This window comes from Drosophila montana, unplaced genomic scaffold, assembly GCF_035044405.1.
Source record: "Drosophila montana isolate Dmon_TW-CO22-7 unplaced genomic scaffold, ASM3504440v1 contig_3733_1, whole genome shotgun sequence".
Lineage (NCBI taxonomy): Eukaryota > Metazoa > Arthropoda > Insecta > Diptera > Drosophilidae > Drosophila > Drosophila montana.
The window spans coordinates 3254018-3278040 of NW_026998620.1; the positions used below are offsets into that span (position 1 = coordinate 3254018).

General features: G+C 40.0%; 1 protein-coding gene across 19 annotated transcripts in view; it reads right to left on the minus strand.

The window, feature by feature from the left end:
- Window positions 1-24023, minus strand: part of scrib (scribble) — a 72980-nt gene that overhangs the window by 47888 nt on the left and 1069 nt on the right. For 17 of the 19 annotated variants that reach the window (XR_010437610.1, XR_010437611.1, XR_010437608.1 and 14 more), the window contains exons 2-6: window positions 23273-23805; window positions 12096-12213; window positions 1225-1807; window positions 750-1168; window positions 114-188 (exon numbers count right to left, since the gene is read on the minus strand). Coding sequence is in view for 15 of the 19 variants with exons in the window: in XM_064694566.1 (XP_064550636.1) it covers window positions 114-188; window positions 750-1168; window positions 1225-1807; window positions 12096-12213; window positions 23273-23434 (1357 nt within the window). In the remaining 4 variants the exon portion in view is untranslated. The remainder of the gene's footprint in view (window positions 1-113; window positions 189-749; window positions 1169-1224; window positions 1808-12095; window positions 12214-23272; window positions 23806-24023) is intronic. The other 2 variants (XM_064694569.1, XM_064694580.1) reach the window with 1 other exon arrangement.

Genomic DNA, 24023 nt, shown 5'->3' on the forward strand with positions numbered 1-24023 from the left:
ATGCAAGAAACACAACTCTACTTTATAGCTCTGAGTGACAACTATATCTAAAGGGGTTTTTTTTATATGAATAGCGTTTTGTTATTGTAGTAGTATTAACAGACAACGCAAACCTTTCTGTTGATAACTGAAGAAATCCATCGAATCGAACTTTTCGCTTGATCTATAAAGCGTCTGGGGTGGATAATCTTTTGGTGTTTTTTTTTTGTTTTATGATATTTGAGTGAAGGTGCAGTATAGTACAGAGAGCGCATGGTGTGAATGCGGATAAAAAAAAGTAAACGGAATCGTAGAAAAACAAATAGGTATATAAATATTTGAAATACATCAAGGAAAAGGTGCTTAGTGCGTGAAGAAATTTAAAGCCAAATAACGTTAAAGACTTTTGGTTACAAAAAAAATAACAAAAAGTAATAAATAATGATAAAATTGTAGAATTTGGAAAAGCCTGTTCTACTGGATATTCAGAGCGGTTGACTCAAGTGTTGCTCATTGCTCTTGTTGGGACAATCAAACAAGTGTTGCGGGCTCTTATCTTATCGCAAGCATAGATTGCGCAGATATTGCACCACGATATGGCCCGTGGAAAGAATGCCAGCTACAGATAAGCAGCCTTATACATTTATTGGCCAATGTTGAAATGTTCGACCCATGACTAAAGCAATGAGCAGCCAGCCGAATCACGATCTCAAGCTCCAGTCATCAGTTGCCAGTTACCAGTTACTATTTACGAGTTGCCAGAAACTTACCTGGCGCAATGGGCTGATATTCCTGCTGGGGCAACAGGTAGCAGGAGAGCACCTGCTCGCCCGTCTCAGCGTCCGTGTCCGGCTGGAAGGTGAGCAGCGGCTGGGATTGATTCTCTGAGAGCCAGACCGCCTTCAGCTGCAGATTGACCAGCGAATAGGGCAAATAGAGCAGCTGGTTGCCGCTCACATCGAGCACATGCAGCACCGTGCAGTTGCCCAGCTCGGGCGGCAGCTTCTTCAGCTTGTTGTCGCGCAGACTGAGCACGCCCAGATTGCTGCACTGGCCAATCTCTATTGGCAAATACTCCAAGGCATTGCGATCCACATTCAGGTTGCTCAGCTTGCTCATGCTGCCAATCGAAGCGGGCAGCTCGGACAGGAAGTTCTCCGTCAATATAAGCTCCTGCATGTTGTCGCAGCTGCAAGAGTTTAGATAAGTTTCTAGCCCGTCGCAGAATGCGTTTGCTATACTTACTTGCCGAGCGTATCGTTCAGACGCTGCAAGCGATTCTGGTCCAGTTTCAGTATGGTCAGTCGGCTCAGTTTGGCAATGCCATCGGGCAGAGTCTCGAGCAGATTCTGTGCCAGATCCAGATCGGTGAGGCTAACCAGGCCGCCAATCTCATTGGGCAGCTCCTCGAGTCGATTTTCGGACACATCCAGATAGGTTAGCTTGGTCAACAGGCCCAGCTCTGGGGGCAGTCGCTGCAGCTGATTGTGATCCAGCCAGAGCTCGTGCAGGCCCGGCAAATAGCCCAGATATGGTGGCAAATCCTCGATTTCGTTGTCGCCCAAATCCAGGCGCTTCAGCTTCGTGAGCTGACTTATCGTTTCGGGTAAATGCTTGAGCAGATTCTCGCGCAGCTCCAGTGACTCGAGCTGCGTCAAACTGCCAAAATCGGCGGGCAATGTGGTAAGCGACATATCGTTTAGGCCCAGCACGGTCAAGTTCTTCAGCTGCGAAAAGCCCGACGGCAGTTTCGGTATCGGATTCGAGCTGAAGTCGGCCACCTGCAGGCTCTGCAGATGCTTAATGTCATCGGGAATGTCGGGTATATCTGCAATTAAATATAATAACAATACATCAATAATTGTTATCTTCGTCGAACAGCTTTATCGATTATTCAAGTTCTGTTTTGACCCTCCCTGGCAAGCATTGCTTACGCATGAATTGCGTTAAAGGACGTCCCTAATATCCATATATGATTATTTATAAAATATCTATAAATATTTAATGAGAGCGGCAAATGCTGCGCAAAAAACTGCACGGCCGAGAATGCTCGACTAGGAGATACCCTGTACTCCGCATTTCCTTTTTTCTACTCTTCTTATTCGTTTTTATGCCAATTTAATGCAAAAGCATTTAGCTTTGCTTACATATACGATTCTATCCCTTAATATGACTCCAACCCTTCCCTTTTAACTATTTTTTCGCATGTGCAGGGAGATAACAAAAGACTTTGAAATTTGCAATGTTCTCTTTTGATTGTAACTACAATCGGACTTATTCAGCACATGGGCTTATAAATGGTTTCACTGCTTAATCATGGGTTGAGGTATGTATATGGTATTTGGTTCAGATTCTATTCAATTCATTTAACATAGGCTTATTCGCTCTGCCCTTTTGTTATTGCTGTGGCCACGCCACATCGATAAAGCGAGACGAAGCGTAAAATGACAAAAGAAACTTGTTGATCGAATACATTTTCAACTGCCAGGCGGAAATGCGCACGCAAAAGCCGGAGTTTTCATATACACACATCTTTATATATATGTATGTGTGTGTGTGTGTGTGTGTTTATGTAGGTGTCAGCATTTACATACACAAACAAGTGTGAGTGGTTGTGTGTGTGGCTGTTTGTCTATGCGAAACACACCCACAAAAAGCCACAGGAGCCTGCCTCGCACAAAAGGTCACCGCAGTGTAAACAGGCAGGTGGGCGCGCAATCCTTTGACAATGCGATGCGACGCGACGTTTACGTTGACCCAGTTGCACACAAGACAGCACGGCACACACACACACACACAGTCACATCAATATACATACGTATATGTATATGCAGGGAATAATAACTCGATGTAACTAATACGACTCGTGGGACCTCTCTGCTTGGCTACTACTTCTACGCCACACAATAGCGACAGCAGGACAGTTGCCAGTCGAGCAGGACATGTTCGAATTGCAGAGAGCAGAACAATGAACCTGGTTTTTTGCGCGGAAGTGGCCAGTCCTTGTGAGTGAGCGACGCCCAATACTCCATTGAATACAAAAAAAATTTGTGCAAATGTGCATTGAATGACGTGTGGACTCAAATGGCTTGATGCATTGTACACACTCTCCCTTGCCAACACCCACCTGCGGGGCTGGCTTCGGATTAAATGTTTACCGACTGCAATTTAATTAAAAATATATTTGAACACACACAACTGTGTGCGAAAGCACATTTGTAAATAAAACGTTTTTTTCATAAATACATTTGTTGACTTTGTTGTGATTTGCATGCAATTTAAACATTAAATGTTTAAAAATACAAAAAAATTAGTACATTTTTCTGTTGCTTTGAATGTTTATGAGATATAACATTGAAAACGAAAATAACTAAAATAAATCATGCAAATTTTTATAAAATATTTCATTTTCTGATTTTAATCTTTTTCATTTGTCATAAATGAGTATTTTAGCTTTACCGATTTCTTTTTACAAATTGTAATATAATAGAATAAATGTTCAGGACGAAGTCAAATTAAAGTGCGTTCTTAAGGATTCCTGCTCGTAGAGCTTGGACTTATCGAATTCCTTTTGCAAGATAAAATAGTTAACGATAATGTTGAATATTTGGGAATTTAGAGCCGCTCTCGAGTAACCAATGACAATTGGTTCTAGAACGCATTGCTATAATTAACTATTCGGGTCTTTGTGTATTTCTGCATAGCAACAGCCAGAAGCTATCAGCCAGCAGCAAACAGTCAAGTACAATCGAGGCCCAACAGCATCAAACAGCAGTCGATCCATCAACAAGAGGGCACCAAACACTCAAAATGATCCCAACAGCCGTAGACAAATGGACGCAGCGAGACGCTTCTCATAAACACACACACAACGAACACACACAAGCTCTCACACACTTTGGGCTATTGGCAGCATATGTGCCTCTTATATGGGCTGGCTGCTCTATATATTCCCTCGATTGTATTTTGGCCGTAGGGCTGCAGCCAAATTGTGCTCAACTGTGCGGCACAGTTGGCGGTCATTAGATGGGCGACACAGTCGCCCAGCGGCGCACGTTTCACTGACCTTTCCGTTGCAGAGCGGATGGGCGGGCAGGGGAGAGAGCGGAGGGCAGTTGGGAACTCATTTAGTGGGACGGAAATGAAAGGAAATGCTTGAGCCGGCCCCCAAATGTAATCAATTTGTGCAATTATGCAATGAGAATAGCAACAAGCGGAACACACACATATAGCACACGAGTTCTGTGTAGAGAGCCGAAAATATGAAATATTTCATCATTTTTATAGAGCACCAGAAAAAAAGACAATGCATGCAGCTTAAAATAGCGAAAATAGCAAACACACACCGACACAGGAACAAGGCTGACAAGCCCATGAATTTATAAAGCATATAAATTTCAATTCAAATGGGACGAACGAGCGAAAAGAGATCGAAGAGGCTGCTGTTGGGCGTTGCCAAAATTCGGCCAGGCGAAACGTCAGTTGACGACGTCAACATTGTAGATGAAAAGCAAGAGACAGACACACACACATGCAAATTCAAATTTCAATGTCATTGAACGAGCAAATATTTTAAGAGCATATTGTCGTCGGCGTTGTTTTGTTTGTATTGCCGGCTATGAGAAATGAAATGATCTGTCACTTATCAAGGCAAACACACAGAAGACCATGGGCAGGGGCAGACGCAGGCGGAATGTGGGACTGGCCCCACTTTTCAATATGACTTGCATATTGCACTTAATGAAGATGATGGGGCTGGCAAATGAAAAGCTTTCATCAGACTTTTCAATTTCACAGCCAGGTTAAGTTGCACTAATCTTCACTTAGAAAACACCATATATGACTGCTTTTATGGCACGCTGCCATTTACTTTATTGAATGAATGGGAGTCGACCTCGTTCTCGTCCTTATCCACATACCCATCAATGGCAACGGCGTCATTCGCTTCGTCTGCATGCAATTTGCTTTCTGTTTCTGTTGAAAGCATTATCCGCATCCGCATCCGCCGCCACATTCGCATCCACATCCAGCAAATCCCTCAACGGCAGCGAGCAAATAGAAATGGCTTTCCGCTGCCTCTGGATGCTTTATGGCCCGGCTCATAATAGAGAGCAGCGGCTGCCAGTGGCTGACTGCACGTCACCAACCCAAAGTCGGGCTAAGCCGTTCAGGGAGTGCGCTAAGTAAATGGCTCTTAATTGTAGAGCTCGCTGCTACATCGCGACAATGCCGAGGACATGCTGCAACAGGTGCTATTTAACACAATTAAAGTGTTTAACAAGCGAGCATAAAACGCTTTCAATAAGCAGCAAAAAGATACATAAAAAGCGGACAGACAGAAAAGTTAATCAATTTGTTGATTCATTCAAAATATTAAATTGCTTATTATTCATTATACTCTAGCGGAGGCTATTATGAAAAAGTTTTCATTCCTCGTGTTTTGCGAGTAAAGAATATAACTTTTAACCCAAAAAGTTGATCAGTCTGGCCAAGGTGTCCATAGAAAATAGATTTAACTTAGGAAAATAGATTTAACTAAACACAGAATAAAATTAAAAAATTTAAAAAATCCAAACGTTTGTTAATACCAAAGTCCAACGCTATACCAGAAAACATTAGTTTTCTACAACTTTTGGGGGGAACGGGGGAGACTTATAGTATACGAGAGCTCCTAAGCTCTAAGATTTGTTAACAAATAAGATATCGATGTAAATTTAACTTGATGTCATGAAAACAAAGAATAATATTAGGACCTACGTTACAAATTTACGCAATCATATATGCGTACAATCCGGATTAATGTTGTTTGAGAAATAAATATACTTTACAGGGTCAGAGACGGCTTCAATCAGGTTTAAATAAAATGTAAATTAAAAGTAAACGATATAAATAAAAATATCTATATAATAGCTTTATAACTTCAGCTTTGAGCCATGGCAGGACCAGTTGAAACCAATATCAAACAGCTTTGCACACATGAATCAACTGGTATTTTATTATCCCTCCTGAGATATGTATGCACATAAATTTACTTTTATCTATGCACACATATAACATATATTGTTACTTGTCGAATATTGCACAACATGTTCCATGTTCTCAGCCGTGCTCTCAGCTCCTGCTAGCAAAAATCATATTTGAATGTTTGCAAAAACGATTTCCATTGCCATTCTGTAAAAGAACATCTGGCTGCATTTTTCTAGAAATTGTGACAGTTAAAAGCAGCCGTGCGTTGCATACATCATGCGATTAGAGAGCCGCAGGCTGACAAAGTTATCCAGAATTGAGCTAGTTACGAGTTTAATTGCATTTTGCTTTCGTTTGCAGCACAGCTAGGATGAAGTCTGAAAAACCTTCAATCTAACGCCAGAATTGTGGTAATTAATCTATGCTGTTTTACTAGACACACATTGGAGGGAATACTTTGTAAGTTTACATTACAATATTTCTGTGTGCTGTAACTCTTTAGACTACACACATATTTGAATACATATCTAAATATTTATTCATAGCTCAGTTTTATCCGAACATCAAATCAGAAAACAGAGAACACATAAAACATCTGTTTTTATTAGTCTTAGTCTTAGATAAAGTACAATATGTGAAGTTTATATTCGTACACTTTGTCAATCTTTAGGTTCGACACAAATTAAGTTTTGCTGTCAATCAATTAAAATTTTTTTCAATTTATACAAATCCGCAAGATGCGCCAATCATTCCTGTACCAGCTGGCGAGGGCTTATTAAGCTCAGCTCGCGACTCGCTTAATTTCCACGTTTTTCCCGTTTCATTCTCTTTGCAAAAGCCATCACCTGCCAGCCGACCGCAACCGTTTTTTCAATATGATTTTCCCGCTGCAAGTTCACTTGGTTGCCTTTTTGCCAAAAGGGCGAACATATACTGCGGGTAACATTTATGTACCAGGAAGCTGGCTATTCATGCGACAAGAGAAAAGGACTTTTAAGCCTCAAAGGTTCCTTTTTACATGTCCTCCCCCCCAAAGTAACAGCTAGTTGACGTACAGTTGCATTTTGATAGAAAGTTGAATTTTGTTTTGCTTTTTATTCTTTAAAGTGTGTAAATAGCCAACTTAGCTTGTTTATTTGGTAGCTTAGCAAAATGGCAGGGTACATGGCACGGTAGTTTCTTATTCGTGTCAATTGTATTTAAATGAATTTTACTTTTTTTTGCCAGTTAAAACATTTCTCGGTGTAGGCACTTCTATCTTCCTGTTAAATGTTTAACACGCAGATTAGCAGAAAACATCGATTTGGCGTGTTAAACTGTTTTTTAACTTTTCTATCAGACATTGGAAATCAACCAACAGTGAAAATGAGGGTATCTTACTAGTCTGGTTAACTAATTTTCCCAACATTTCGTTGAGTTTAGTTTTTCCGACACATTTTTGCCATTTTTTCGATGTGTTGGTAGGCAGTTCATGTCGTACTTTTGGCTTTTGATTTGTTTCCCGCATGCAAAATTATTGTTCGTCTGTCGATTAGTTTTTATTTTTAATTGCCCTCGCCCAGTGACGTCAATTGGGGGGCAAACATTTGAAATATGTATGTACATATTTATTATGGCTAAGTACAATGTGAGTAGAAATGATTTTTCAATTTTTTCTGATTTCTTGATATAGTTTTTGTTTAATGCTATTAATTAAACAATTTTTGATTTTCTGTTCTCACACGCCATGGGCATGTGCATGTGTATGTGTTAGCAGTCTTTTCTTTCGGACTACGCCAAAAAATAATACCTGTGGGGAACAGCACATTCTGTATGTGAACATTTAACAAAGTCATGGCCGGTAATAACGTGTGGCCTAGGTCCAGTCAAGCCACAGCTCAGCCCTGATTTTGCATTGTGCTTACGAAAAGCTCCCTCTTTCTCGTTCTTTCTACCGCCAACGAGCTCTTTTGATCTATAGTCGAGGGCCTTCTGCAGCTTAGTGCCTGCCTGTTGTTTGCCCTCAGACTCAAGCAGCCAGCAACTTTAACAATACTTGTGTCTGCTGTCAGCGCAAAAAACAACAACAAGAATCTTGCGAAAGCCACTTGAATGAGGCGACGCGACGACTTTCGGTGCACTCGGCGCACAGCTTAACTTTGACCCAGTTGACGCCTCAATTGCAACAGCAAAGAATAAAAGATGACACAGATTCCGTTGGCTTTTCGTGCCCGGCCGTTGAGGATGTCGTCGCTGGCTTAGTACATGACTTTCAAATGGCATTTAATTGGTCTTTTTGTAAGATGCAGTTTTTTTTCTTTCGGTATTCTGAAATCGGTTGTCAAGCTGTTCCCATGGCGCAGCAGACAATAATAGAATTTCACAACCAATTCCCACAGTATTCTGTCCATTTAATAAACTCCCGCATATTCTCGTATATACTTGATTTGAGCTCGGATTTTCTCACTTCCTCAAACAGACTCTGTTTGTCGAGGGGCTGCAGCGACTTTCAAATACATATACATATAAATGCACAAATTAGTATGTATTAATAAACAAGCCACGAGCTAACTTCACACAGCGCAAACTGCAGCAAAAGCAAATTGCGAAATTTAAGAAATAGAAAACACAACGCGCAAATAAACAAACAATTAGCGGCGTTGGGAAAACAGAAAAACAAAAACAAAACGAGAAAGTACAATTATCTTTAACACGCCGAAGATAAAATACCCTTCCGAATGATATGGATTAAGGCTTTGCAGATATATGAGAATAACTCGCATTTGTTAGAGTATTTGATGGAGACATCTCTAACAAGAACATTTTCCCTACAAAACCTAACTATTCGACCCATCTGATATATTAGTCCGATATTGATAAGATTTGTCTCACATTTTAGGAGCATTGTATAACTTGCATACGTAGATATTGATATAGTTTCAGAGCGATAAATTTAAAAGCGAGAGACTAGTTTGCATAGAAACAGGTAAACACACATGACCTTTTGGCGTTTGATATGCACTTCTTGTCTTCTTCTTTTAAGCATTAAACATTTCACACATTTCATGACAAAATTATAATACCCTCTATTCGAGGGCATAATGCAATGCAATGAGTAGCAGGTAACAAAAGCGCCCTCTCGCGCACGTTTCGCAAACAGGTCAACTTGTCATAATGATTAACGTTTCGTACAAACCCGCGGCTGCTAACGACGACGACGACGACGACTGCGTCCGCAGCACCTGCAAATGGCAAACACACCCGCATGCACACACACTAACACACGCGTGTACCGCAACAGCTATACAAATTAATGTTTTTACTAGCCATGTTGGTATAACCATTGCGCTGCACAGTGGAACAACTTGAGAGAATATAGAAATCAGTTCGTTTTAATGGTAAACTTAGTATTTATGTTGACAAAGTACGTTCCTTGCTGTCAAAAGACAGATGGAGAGTAGTGTAAGATAGAAGTATGAGATACATGTTTATTATCTGAAATAAGGAATTATCGATAGTCGGATTTGTGAAGCTGAGCGGGGAGGACTTAGAGAAAGCCGCGGACTCAACAACTCATTGAAAGAAAGTATAAAGTTAAAGTTTATATAGCAATTATAATAAATGATAGTCAAAGTCATAGCATGTATAAAAAACCAACCTGACGAATAAATAAATTTCGTGACATTATTAAATTAATCAATATTGCAATCTTTTAATGTTATCGAACTGGAACTATTATCCAATAACAATATATTTCATCGATCTGCTAGTCTTTTTTATGAAAAGCAAAGCAAACATTTCGAAAAGTTTATGTCAAGTTTTTTAACAGCCTTTAATTACGAATATAAATCGATAAATATTCGATCATTTTTAATGTCTACAAAACTTACATCTTTTTACATCTCTCAATAAAATCTTGTATTTTATTAAATAGCTTTTTATTTTATTAAATAGATTCTAGTTTTTTTAATTGTGTTTGCTTTAATTGTGTTTGGGCCCATTGTGCGGCGCACTTACAAATGCACTGCACGTTTTTGTTTTCGCTGTCGACCAATTCTTTTGTCAAGTGCAAGCGGGCGTATACGTAATATACTGTGTTTTTGCGTACTGCGCCTGGCAGCTCGTTTCCCTGCGATCCACTTGCACAATCGCTGCAGCTGCGCTGCTGCTGCGCTGCTGCTGCGCTGCTGCTGGCATAGCCATTGTTATGGCCACAAAAGCAACACAAATCAAGCGCACTAATTTTAACGAAATGCGCCACAGTTGCGAACTGAAATATTTCGTTTGGCTTCGACCGATTCGGAGGGTATAAAAATACCTACTGCCACGTGTGGGTGCATATAGCAAGGTGCGGCCGCACCTGCCAATTGCGCTTTTTCCTATTACCAAACAAGTTTAAAGCCATTAAGCGACATCGCTTTGGCAATAATAATTATAAAAACTGAATTTCAGCATTGATAATTGAATGTGAAAGTCATTTCCAGCTGCCGCCCGACTGAATTTTGATCTAAAAGCCATATATATATATATATATATATATGTGTGTTTGATAGTCGGCCACAAATCGCTGTGATCATGTCTAGTGAAAATTACCGTGGCTCACATCTCTATCGCTGAGGGCCTTTCACTTAGACCCGCAGAGCTCAGATTTCCAGCACCAGGCGACGACGGGCGAGCTTTAAGAGCACATTCACTTGAATTGCTTGGGGTGTGTTTGCCGAACATTTGTGGGTCATATGCATAAACAACCACGGCATGTTGCATGGTCAGCAAAAGCAGTCAACCCGACAAGCTGGCAGTGCAATACTTCTACCCAGTTTAAGCCCCTTGTGGACAAAACGGAAATAGGAAGCCGCACAAAGTTGTAAGCAAACATCATCAAAAATACTTCGGTCTTTGTGGTCCGAGTTCAGGAGCGGACTAGATTAAAAGAGGTGTATCCTAAAGATCGATACTAAAATATGTTTTTACAAAATTAAAATAATCGACCTTAAACAGAAAATAACACTTGAAACTATACAAATTTGTCTGATTGATTATTTCGGTAATTTATTGTTTAAAAGCCCAAAAAAAGAGTCAAGTCCGGCCCTGACTGCTTGAATTAAATGAATGAATGAACAAGTCTTCAATGGAAACAAGCTTTGGTTTCATTTTCCAAATACCCTGTATGCAAAAAGGGGATTGATGATATTCAACATACAATGAACTAAAATAACATGTGAATATAACATAAAACATGAATTTTATTAACTATTTTTCTATGCTATCCAATAAACCCTACAGCATAAAGAAGTCGCTCTTTAAAACATTTGAGTTGTGAAAATTGGGTTAAGTTTTCTCAAAAATATGCTACAGGGTATTTGGAAAACATGCTCTAACCTGCTCGTTTGTCAAAACTTCCATGTATATAGCTGTGTGCACGTACATATATATAAGAGAATACATATTTGTTTTATTTTTAATACGCGCTGCTGTGCGCACTGCACTTGACTCCAATTACTGATTGGTGTTTACGGATTTATGCTTGCTTAAGCAGAAAACAAATATGTGCGGGGTATACGGTTCTCGGACTACGCGACTCGCCTGTCTGACAGTCCGCTGCGTGCGTGCAATATTGCACCGAAGAGTTGCGAGAACGGAAAAAACATAACTTTTTTCTGGCTAAACAAGTCTGTTTGCTGATGCAAGTTGTTCAAAAGTAACAACAAATCGTAACTGACAGCCAAGTCAATTTCCAGTTAAGTACTAGAGGAGATCTACTGCAGGACAAGTGCAATACTATGAGCGTATAATAGGGCAAAGTTCGAGTGGGTTACTGAGAATTATTGTGACTGTTGCCTGACAACAATAACAATGCGGGTGAAAGCCAACCCACAAGATTTTGACTCACTTGCAAGCAGACAGTGAGACAGAGAGCGTGCTCCTTCAGACACAATTAGAGCTGATGTGCAATTGTTTTATGTCAGGCATTAAGTGACTCAATTTGTATGACAAAATCCCCCTGCTGTCTGTCAGTCAACTAAATGGATAGGCGCGTGCCAGCGTTTCGTTTCGAGCGCATCCTGAGCTTTCCCAAGGCAAAAACGGCAACCCATCAATGTCAATAATAATTATCCGGCACTTGTTGCATGTTTTATATGTTGTGTTGTGTGGTGTTGTGCTTGACTTACCGTTACGTGAAACATCGAGCTCCACGAGATTTTCAAAGTTTTGTATGTCCGGCGGCAGGCGTCCAATTTCATTGTCACTCAGGCCCAGTTTTCTCAGGCGATTCAATCTGAAGAAATTCTGCAAGAGAGTAAAGAGAGAGAGAGAGGGAAGATGAAAAGCTGGTTTAGTCTTCGGCACGACACAATGCAGCAGCAGAGCCTTTCTCTAGTCTTTGGCAAACAAAAGAGCCACAATCGTTAGGACGTGTTTCTGTTCATCTTCGAGTTCGTTTTCGTGGTCATAAATTTGAAAGAGTTTGTCATTTGTAAACGCCGTGACCCATCGTCGGATGGGTCCAGCAACCCAGGCCGTTTAGAAGATGCCAATGACGTTGCTTTCTTTTCGTCAGACATGTCGCCAACAATTCATTTATGAAAATCACGATTTTCCATGGGCCCCCATCAATTCCACGTTCCGATGTTCGATTTACAATAAATTATTTTTGGCGCGCCTTGTACTTTCCCAAAGTGAAAGGTCGCGCCCGATCAGAGCCGCAAGCATTCCGCTGACCTTCCTTCCCGCAATGTGGAGCACACAATCATCTTTTAGCACTTGGAAAAGAAAGCAGCGCCCCCTAGCGGCTGACTCAGTGAGTCATAGACCTCAAGGTTAACAGCCGCACCGGGCGGCGTCGTCGACGTCGTCGTCGTCGTCGTCAGCGTCGCCAGCGTCGCTGCTTTCATTGTGCCAGCGATTTTTATCGGCCATTGTTGGGTCACTCCCCCTGCCTCTGCCCCCGCCCAAAACCATCTACCACACACAGCAGCAGCAGCAGCAGCAGCAGCAGTCGCGACGATAATAATAATGAAAATAATTCGTAGTTGTGGTCGTAAAGATTATTAAATTTTTTTCGCTTGTCTCAAAAGACTTGTGTAAGTGTAAAATTCTGTGTGAGTGCCGCTTTTGGGCCGTGACTCGATAATGTTGATGACCCAGTTCTGAAAGCCAAAAAGGTATACAAAAACCTAGCTCGAAAGTTGCCCACATGTATTAGATATGTGCAAATGTATTAGATATATATATAAATGGAAAAGCCCGTGTATTGCCTGGCCTTTCCCGTGGAACCTTTTGTGCTAACAATTTTAGATATTACCTTTCCACTAATTACACGTCCGTGCAAAGTGGAAATCTATCCATCTTGATCCCCACTTCTATTTAAATAAATGCTTTAAGTGCATCGAATAATGAACCAAATGATGGAATCGGTTACCGTCCATGTTAGTCTTGCGGTGAGAATCTGAGAAGCTGAAGAGAATCTGAGAAGCTGAAGAATAAACTTTCGTTTATTAAACCTTTGACCCGCATTTGTCGCCCAAGATAATTTCTCACAAAGATCTTTGAAAATGAGTTTGAGGTCGATCGGATAGTAAGCAAAAAGTTGCATATAAATATTTTTCGCGATTTTTCCACACGTGCGGGTGGAATTACTGGAAACCCCGTCTTAACGTGCACCTTCATCACATAACGTAACTACAGTGAAAATTTCAGCTTCCCAGCTCTGACGGTCTGGGCTTTCCGTTGATCACCAATCAGTCAGTCAGTCAGTCAGTCAGTCAATCACGACGCACAGTTTTATAAATAGAGATAAGATATAGTTCGATATGAGATTTTAAATATGTGGGCTGGAATTAAGCTTAACTTTCTTCTTGTACATCCGAACCTTAAACATTAAAGGAGGTGATAACAAATTAAATTAATAGCTTATTAATATTTTCCTTATCTTACAAATTATAAACAAGAAGCGAATGCTGCAAATATGAGTGCTTGACTATGGGTTTTCCCAATGCTGATTTTCCCTAACACACAATCGTATCTACTATTTGATTTGTATAATAAGGAAAAATAATAATAAAGCAAAACCGTTGCGATATCAACTTTATAAATATATCTAACAAAATAAACAACAAAAGCGATAAGCTATTCTTGAGTTCATAAAAATCGCATAGAAAGATGATATTTAAGAAATGGAACGAGGCCAAAAGTTTGGAGAATGGGAAGAATAAAATAATGTATGAAAAGTAAGTTGAATAAATACACATACTAAGTATATATATACTGTGTGTAATTTTGTGTAATTTTCACAATAAATGAACACATCTATTCAACCTTTAATAAATATTTTTGTGGCCTTTGTAAACCATTTGACTTTTCGCTTAATTACAAATTTACTCAAACGAGCCGCCCAAAAAAGACTTCAGCTTTGTCTTGGTCAGTTTTGTTAAACAGCAAAGTACTTAGGCATATTTGCGCTTTATGTGCATGGCTTTTCCGCTTTTTTGTCAGCTTTTCTTTTTTGTCAGCTTTTCTTTTTTTTCGAGCGAGCACCTACAATGTCCCAGATTCCGTCTGCTATTTATAAAAAACGAAAGGCCTTTCAACAAATCATGCGTCAGAAAGTTGTAACTGTCAGGGACAAAGCCAACGACGAGCGCAAATGCAGGAAGACAAAACGAAACGAGAAAACAAAAATACAGTCATGCAAATTGCATATGAAAAAGACATGCGAATGCAGGCCCTGTGGCCTGGAGGCGGCCGAGCGGTGCAATGGCCGACAATGCAAAAAAAAATATCAAAAAATAAAAGCAAAATGCACCAAAGGAGGACAAGACGTGATGACAATAAAAACGAATGCGAATTGTAAACTTTTAGCGAAGTGCTGCCACCCGAATAGCCAGATCCCCGAGCCCAGAGCCAACAGCCCACAGCCCACGCTGTCGTATCTAGGCGAGTCGCTCTTTTGCATGACCATAAATTACAGGCCGGCCTGCCGGCCGGCCGGCATTGCAACGTGCCCCACGTACAATGCACGAGTACTACCAGTTTTGCCAAGGCACTCACTCACACTCACACACAAACACACACTCATACTCATCCACTCACTCGAGCATTCACTCAGTCAGCGAGCACACTTTTACTATTGTATCTAGTCGGAGCAGGCGCCCAGCAAGCGACAGCAGGCGGCGGGCAGCAACTAGTTGAAATGGTTGTATTGGCCAGGCCAACAAGTTGCGGCAGTTCGCATAGGTTGCAGCTCGACAACAGAACGCATGCCACGCATGTGACGTTGCGGCCACAGGCTGAAGCTGCATCTGATGCTTGCTAAGTGCAAAAACAGGCCGCATAATTCAATTGGCCAACAAAGGGCTCGCTGCGTCCGAGCGAGCCGGGCTAAAGCAATTAGTTTGGTTAAAATCAAATTTTCAAAACCACTTTGCGCAATCTAATAGGCAAATTTAAAAGCTTTGCGTACAGCTGCCAACCCGAGATACATTTCATTATATCATGTAATACCCTGTCGCAATAAAAAAAACACACACACACACAAGTAGGGCAACGAGTTTTACATGTTCTCGATTTCTTGAAATGCGAAAAACTATTTGATATGCAAAATCTATCAAAGCCAATATCAAAGCTTACTTTCTGCGCATATCCACGAAATTCAATATGTCGATAAATATCGATTGTCAACCCCATTTTTCGAGCATATCTCGAAGAATATAAGAGCTAGAGCCAACCAATTTGGCAAGCGTGCAATTCAATTCAATATAAAAAGAAACAATCAGTTTTGGACAGGGTGTAGCTCAGCGCAGATGCAGCAAAGGTTTGCATGTGTTATGTAGGAGCTCTTTACAGGGTATATTTTGTTTGGGCACTCTCGACTAGAGCACTCTTACTTGTTTCCGAGCAATAAGAACGTGTGTGTGTGTGTGTGTTAACTGCGCTGAACCATGACATGAATGTAAATACATAAAACCCACACACACACACACACACACACACAGACACAGAGACGGACGGACTGCACATCCATGCAGTGCGCTTCGCTGATTTTGAGTAATTTTATAATGTATCTGCAAGTGTAATCAGCTAAATGTATCTCGTTGGTTATACACACGGGAACACACACACACATGCGTACACACACAGCCAAGGTTGGTGGTGTGCATGTTGCAAATGGCTGGGCGAACAGCACATGGCAAAGCGCAGCTCTCAAGATACAGTCGAAAACGAGTTCTAGATACATTTCGCACATATCTTGTGTGGCGCATCTACTAAATGCGAAAACCAGCTGAGCTAGAACAGCGAGCAGAGCAGCGCGACGAGCCTCACTTCAAGCACACACACACACACACACTTGTGTATCTATATATCTGTGCATATGTATACTAAACATGCTGCATGCTTCGCAAACCGGCAGCAGTTGCAACATTTCGCAGATGCAGATACATGCAAGTGAACACGGGTTTATACAAGTATGTGTGCAGATGCGACTCTGTGCCATCCCCAGTCTAGGCCAGCCGCCTGTTGGCCGACTCTGTGCGCCTGCTCAAATCTGTACATCTTCATTTTTCTAGCGACGCACACAGCAGCGGCCACCTTACACACATGCTACAGATAGATACATCTATTGTTGTTGCAGTTGCAGCCACAAGTTGCAAGTCACACGCAGCGTTTTTCGCAGCGACAACTTTCTTTGGGGCATCAGTTAAGTTGCAACCAGAAACTGTTAGTTCCAAGTAATTTGTCTATTATCTCGCGTATCTGCTTGTTAGTCCTGCAATTTAGATAAAACATATTGATAAATTTCGCTGCAGCTGCAGCTCTTAACGCAATTCATTTTGCGCTGCGTGCATTCGCCGAGTGCAAAATCGTTAAAATTCCCAAATGCTGCTGCCTTGACGTCAGTTAGTAGGTTATTGTTTTAAGCCAGCTAACAAATAAAAATAGCTTAAGCTACTTGTGCTGCAGACGACCGACTAACAGATACCCTTCATTTCAGCAATAAAATTCTCAATGGAATCAAGAATAAAATAAGAATAATTAATATGGGACTAGGAAGAGATTGGAAAACTGAGCAGGACTCTATATAGCATAACAAATACAATTTATTTAAAGCCCGAATATAAATGCGTATTAAATTTCATTTAGAAGGTTAGAAGAAATGTTTAAAATAAGCTAATGATATAGAAGAGATTGATAGAAAGTAGAAAATAAAGTTTGTATTCAATAAAACATACAAAATATTTAATTGAACTAAAAGATAAATGTAAAAACGATACAAAATGTAAGAATCTAACTAGAAAAAGATAAATAAAATCAAAGAAATAAATATAGATTTAAAAAATTAAAATAAATAGTTTTTGACAATTAAAAAAAGGCGCATTTAAACTAAACATTTTTATCAGTTTTAAATTCAGTGCAAAATTTGTGTGCAAATATATTTCTATTATTATTTATTTATTATTTTTTTATTATTTATTTATTATTTATTAATATTTATTAATATTACTTAATATTTATTATTGTTTATTATTATTTATTTATTATTTTTATATACTTGCAATTGGAAGCGTTGTATTTTAACGCTTTTTAGAAGTTCGATAAAAATATCCGATATTTTAAGCCAATGCAAATTATGTATATTAAGTAATCTCTCTTCATAAAGGTATCTGTCACACACGAACTCGCTGAGTTGATTATGCCTTTTATAGTATTTTTTTGGGTACTGGGTATTAAAACTAATTGAAATTGCTGGAGAACATTTATTATATGTCTATTTATGGAAACCGGTTTTGAGTGAGTCGGCGACTCCATAGAATTTATATAAGCAAGGCGTTGAGTGCGCCCCATAGAAAAAAAGTAAAATACAAAAGCAATTCCGAATTTTGGACCCAACATAGGAAAGAACTATCTGTATCTGGCACTGTAAGTCGCTATCATTTGGGCCAGCTTATAAGCTATAGTTTCTGCTGTTGCTTGTAAGCTTTTGGGCCAAGACTAAAGAGGGAGAGGGGGGGCAACACACCGACGCCATTTTAAATGGTATTTAGTTGTTGTTTTTATAGCTGCGCTGCCGCTAAATGATGTCATTGCCGTCGCTTTGGTATTGTGTTCCAATAGCCAGACAACAAACAGCCGCCGGTTAAGTTCTCGACAAAAACGCACCTGCAATAACAACAACAGCCCGACGACGGTTCGAATTGCGAAAGACAAGCAGCCGAACCGGGAAGGCGCTCAGGTTGTTGTAGCTGGAACCCAGACCTCAAGGCAGCGGCAGCCGATAAGAGCCGATTACCTGATATCTTATCTGTGGGCGTGACTAATTGGCAGCAAAAAACGAGCATTGAATTGGGCGATGCGAGCGAGCGGGCGGGCGGGTGGATAACCCAATTTCATACTCAAGTGAAAAATTGAAATTTCAACGAAATTCACTTGAGGTAGGTTCCGTGAGCTGCACATAAAAAAAGCCACCGATTGCATATTGCCAAGACCACAAAGCATTTAAGTTCATTTTGTAGAAAATATTCATCAACAGTAAAAGACGATAACACGGAAATACAAAGACGATTCAAGCTGTCAAATGGAAACTAAGCGAAAATGTAAATAGAAAAAAGATATCGGTTAATCTAAAGCTTGATTCTCGATTTGGCTGCAAGTTTCTGATTTAGCTATTGCAGTTATTAAAAGATAAAAAATGCATAGATAAGCGATATCACTGAGAATATGTGATGGATACAAAATATGTGCTTGTAAAACTTTCAAAGCGCCCATCTACATGAGGTATAAGGAGCCTTCCCTTCGCTTGGTAGAGATCGGAAATAAAGCAAATTGGACAGTTTAAAAAAGGTGGAGGCTTTTGATTTAAAACTAGTGCCATTGCCAAATTAACCTTTATATTTCAATGGATTGTTGGTAAAATTTAAACAATCTGCGCATCGCCAACTATGTGACTCAAAGCTCAAAGCACGGGGCTGTCAATCGACAAACGACATAAATAGACCGAGAGATTGAGTCAGATTGTCGTCGAGTTAAGAGCAATACAATTGAAGCACGGATTGCTGTCGTTGATGTTGTAGCTATGACAACGCGGAAATTGTTTGCAGCTCTCAAAGAGTTAAAGGGTTGACGGTCGAAGAGTTTCTAGTAGTCAGCAGCAACAACCACAACAACAATAACAACATTTACAAAAACAACAACCACAATAACAACAGCAAGAAGCAGCAGCAGCAGCAGCAGCACATCCGACGCTGTCAGTCTGAAATTCAAACGAACTTCCAGCGTAGCAAGAACATCATCATTATGGCTGTCCATTGTCGTTGTTGCTCTCAGTCAGTTTATATAGGGTATTAGAGGGTATGATAAGGCTATCGTCGTTTGGATACTTCCCTCTTTCTGTTGCACGCAGTACATATGTCGGAACCGGAAGGATCGGACCACTATATCATATAGCTGCCATGGGAACGATCGAAAAAAAGGTTCTTGTATGAAAATCTTTTTTGTTTATCAAGATATCTTTCCCAAGCTCGGCATTTATTAGTTTTATTTTGCTCCCCATTTATATGATTAATCCTATTAACATCGGGCAACTATATAATATAGCTGCCATAGGAATGATCGGTCGTAAATTAAGTTCTTGTATGGCAACATATTCTGTTTTGCAAGATACTCAGCATTTACGAGCTTCTATTTTCTCAGATATCGACAAAACCGTAAGGCAAATGTCTGCCAGGGTATTAAATCTTCGGCGTAGCGAAGATAGCCTTTCTATCTCGTTGTTGTTGGCATCGGTCAGCAACATGTTGTTGCTTCTGCTGCTTGCAACTAGGGTCCATTGCTCCAGTAAATGTTGTTGCTGTTGTTGTTCTCGTTGTGCAGTTTATTGATGTAAGCGAGCAACAAAAATTTGCATTAGAAGTTCATTAGCGAGTGCGGCTAACCGCGAAGGAAGCTCTACAAACAGAAAAAAAAAATTCCCAACTTCAAGACATGCAGCAAAAAAAATAGAAGGAAACAGTCAAGCAAAGGCTGCCGAAGATTAAATACCCTTGCAACGGATCTGCATCATAAATTATTAAACGTTTAAATTGGAATGTTTGCAACATTAAAAGGCTCGTAATTGATTAATTTGCTAAATATTTTCTAAGCGGAATGCCTCACACAATGTTTTTATACAACAGCTCAATCTGTGGTCGATCGGGAACTATATATGATATAATAGGAAGATGTCAAATAACTTAGTTCGCAATTGCTAAGATTGGCTTAGATTTATTTAAAACAGAAGTCCCTATTAAGGACTTAACAGGTACTATTAGAAGGTTTCATGAAGATAAGGTCGAGACTGAGATTTGAGACGACTGAATTGTTGGATTGAACCAAATACCTTTGCCCCCATTTGCCGGAGAAAGAAAGAAAGTTAACTAACCGCAAATGAATTGCAGAAGGCAAAGGCAAAATGCAAAGTTATGAGGGAAGGGGATAGATGGATGCATACATATACATATATAATACTAGTTCGTATTTTCCGGCCTTGCGCGATGTTTGATGATTTTCCGACAGTGGAAAACGTAAATCCACGCGAACTATCATGACGTCATAAATTCTACAAAGATATTGGAAAATGAGTTTGACATCCACCTAATAAAGATCCAAAACTTCCCATTTTATAGCCTAATTCAGCTATCAACCTTTCTTAAATACTTTGCGAATGTGAAGTATGTTGTGTGTACGTATTCCCAGAAGAAACTACATTTTTCACATTTGCATAAAATGTTGGTATTCGCCCCGATCAATTCGTGCTTTTTGCGAGGATGTGAAGTATGTAAATGTAGCAAATGTTGAGCATAGTGGAATCAGGCTATAACTGTAACCAATGTTGAGCATAGTGGAATCGGGGTTAAAATGTAACAAATGTTGAGATAAGTGGAAGCAGGCTATAAATGCAACAAATGTTGAGCATTATAGAATCGGGCGTTAAATGTAACAAATGTTGAGAATAGTGGAAGCAGGCTAACAAATGTTGAGCTTCCACTCTGCAGGCATAAATGTAACAAATATTGAGCATAGCTGAATCAGACATTAATTCAACAAGTGTTGAACATAGTGGAATCAGGAATAGTCTCTTCGTGAGACTGAAGCTGAAAAACATATTTTTTGTTCATGCAACCTTTAACACTCATCTTCCATCGAAAATGGGTGGACTAAAAATGTGTGAAACATTACACAAATAAATTTGTCTAAAGATTCCAACAAATGAATTTGAACTCGAACTCCCATTTTCAAAAAGAGATGGATTTTTCGAAAAGTGGAAAAATCTTTCAAATGCATTTGAAGAGATGTCTTTGAAAGTGTATTTTATTCACTGAATTCTATTTTTGCCACTTTTGGGTGGAGTTTCCCAAAACCACGTCTTAATTACAGTTTTTAATCAATAAGTTAGTCAATCAGTTAAGATAAACACCTTCATATATACAGTACGCCCTATCTCAACACAGCCCATTAAAATCGGGTCAACTGGGAAAACTTTCATGTGGTTAAGTTTCATTGCTAAAATGTATATTTTGCTGCGCAGTTAGGCGAACACCACAGAATCGGGTGAATGGAGGATTGCGTTGAGCGAGGGCGTACTGTATATGTGTGTATTCAAGTAAGTTCCCTCCCCGCTTTCTCCCGAGAACTTGCCACTTGTTGCTATGTCAACGCTTTGTTTTCTGTATAAAGCGCCCGCTACTTGTATTTGTTGTTATTGTTATTTGTTTGTTTTTCGTCAGCTGCATATAAAACGGAAGCCAGCAGAACAAATAAATAATTTGAGTCCATTTACATTCAAAATGATTCACAATTGCAGGCCCCATCGCATTCATTAATCCACAAATTGCTGCCTCAGCATTTGGAGAATTGCTTTTTTTTGATCATAGAGTTTATGAAGACTCTGAAAATGTTTTATACCATCATTAAATTGGAAATAGTTAAAGCTGCTATCATTAGCTTTTGACTCGATGCATGGAAAAACAATTTTCAGAAGTTTTCAGCTAATTAAAAGCGCTTCTACATGATTATTAATAGGAACCGCGGACGCTGCCGTCTTTTGAAGTTTAAGCACCAACATAATTGGCTTTCATGGAAATTAATATGTACCTTTAACGGCAACGTTATCTGCAGCTGTCGATGAGCTGTCTGTGTATATGTACATGTAGATGTGTATGCACATGTCTGTGTCTGCATGTTGCGTAATTGGAGATTCAATTTTGTATGCATGCCGCGGACGAGCAGAAATTGTAAAAGAACCATGCCCCATTGCGCCTCCATATTAATTAAAGACTTCCGCCCGAGTCGACGCGAACGGACGTCTTTTGTTGCAATCATTGTCTTGGCGATGCGCCGGGCAAATTCCAGATAGACAACTGTCGGGGGAAAGGGGCGATGCAGTGGCCAGCGCTGGACAACGACCCGAAAGGGGGTTGCTAAGGGCTCGATGGGATCTAGGTAGCTAGCAGAGTCTCAGCTTTTGACTTAGAAGTAAACGTTTGCCCTTTCAGCGCAAAGGGGTGCTGCAGGCTAGTCAAAGGCACAACCGGAGCATTTGAGCAGAGTTCAATGAACCAATTTACCAAACAGAATTCTTTGCCGCGTAAGTCCAAGTATACAGAAGGCCGTAATCCTCTTAAATAAGCAAAACCCATCTAGGAAAGGCGCCTCCAAAGACTACACCCCGGCGACCTATTTACGAGGCGAATCGTTTAAATACCTCCTTTCCCTTCATTGTACATATCCCTCTATGCTAATTTCATATAAGTTAAATACTTGTAACTATACCTTATTCCCTTATTCATTGGAAGAGATCGGAAGGTACTGAAGGCACAAAGTACCAAAAACAGCATTTTATAGAACTAACCTGGTTCCATTTTCCCTTTGGGATTTCCGATTAAATATTATTTTTTTTAATTTACCCACTGCAAATCTACGTCTTTTAGTTATTTTCGCTAATTTACCAACACTGGTTTATCAACACTGCTTTACCAACACTACTCTACAAACAATACTTTCGCAATATTTTTGTTAAATCCACAAATTGTCGTCATACTAATTATTGCATTATTTTTGACGAACCTTTCATTATCTATGTATTATAAATGTATAAATAATAATAATAATAATAATAATATAATATCACATTTATAACGTTTTATGCATTGAAAATGTCAACTTTTGGTTTTGTGCAAATTTTAGCAGCAAATTTTAACAGCTGTTTGGGCCAAAGCTCCACACTCTGACATACGCACACACATACACGTACACATACACATACACCTAAACGTACATGCATGTATGTAATTCCCATGCACATATTTATACTGACCTTTGGCAGATCACGAATGTGATTCGCGTCCAAAAAGAGTTCCTCGAGCGTTCGCGAGTAGCGTAAAATTTCCTCCGGCACTTGGGGCAGCGAACAGTGGCGTTTGTCCACGAATTCCACCTGCCTGTTGCAGCCTTTGAAAATTGGAATGCACTTGAACATGGTTGTTGTTGTTGTTGCTGTTGTTGTTGCTTGCTGTTGATGACGTATTTCGTGGTTGTTGTTGTCGTTTTAGGCGTCGTTGTTTTTGCTGTTGCTGTTGGTGTCTTTGCACAACAACAACACAAGCATAGAGCGTAACGTTTGCAGCATCTGTTGCAAACGCACACAAATACACAAACGCACACAAACACACACACGGGCACACAGAAAGAGACAGAGACAGGCACGCGCAGTTTTTGGTTGCTGGCCTGGCCCTGCGCTACGTTTCTTTAATTTTCTTCGTTTGTTGTTGTTGTTGTTGTACTTTTTGTGGGTTTTACTTTTCTTTCACTTTTATCGCACACGTTTTGGCAACATTTTGCGCTAATTTACTGCAATTAAGATTTTAATACATTATACTTTCGCATTTGTATTCGCATTTATATTTTTATTCGCGTTACGAAAAGGTAGCAAAGAGCAAGAAGAAGAGCAAGCAGCAGCAGCAGCAGCACACGTGTCAAAAATTCCTTGCCTCCGCCTGTCCTTGCCCAACACTTATTGTTTTTGTAACTCCAGAGAGCGACAGAGCGAGAGAGCATAAGCGTGTGCG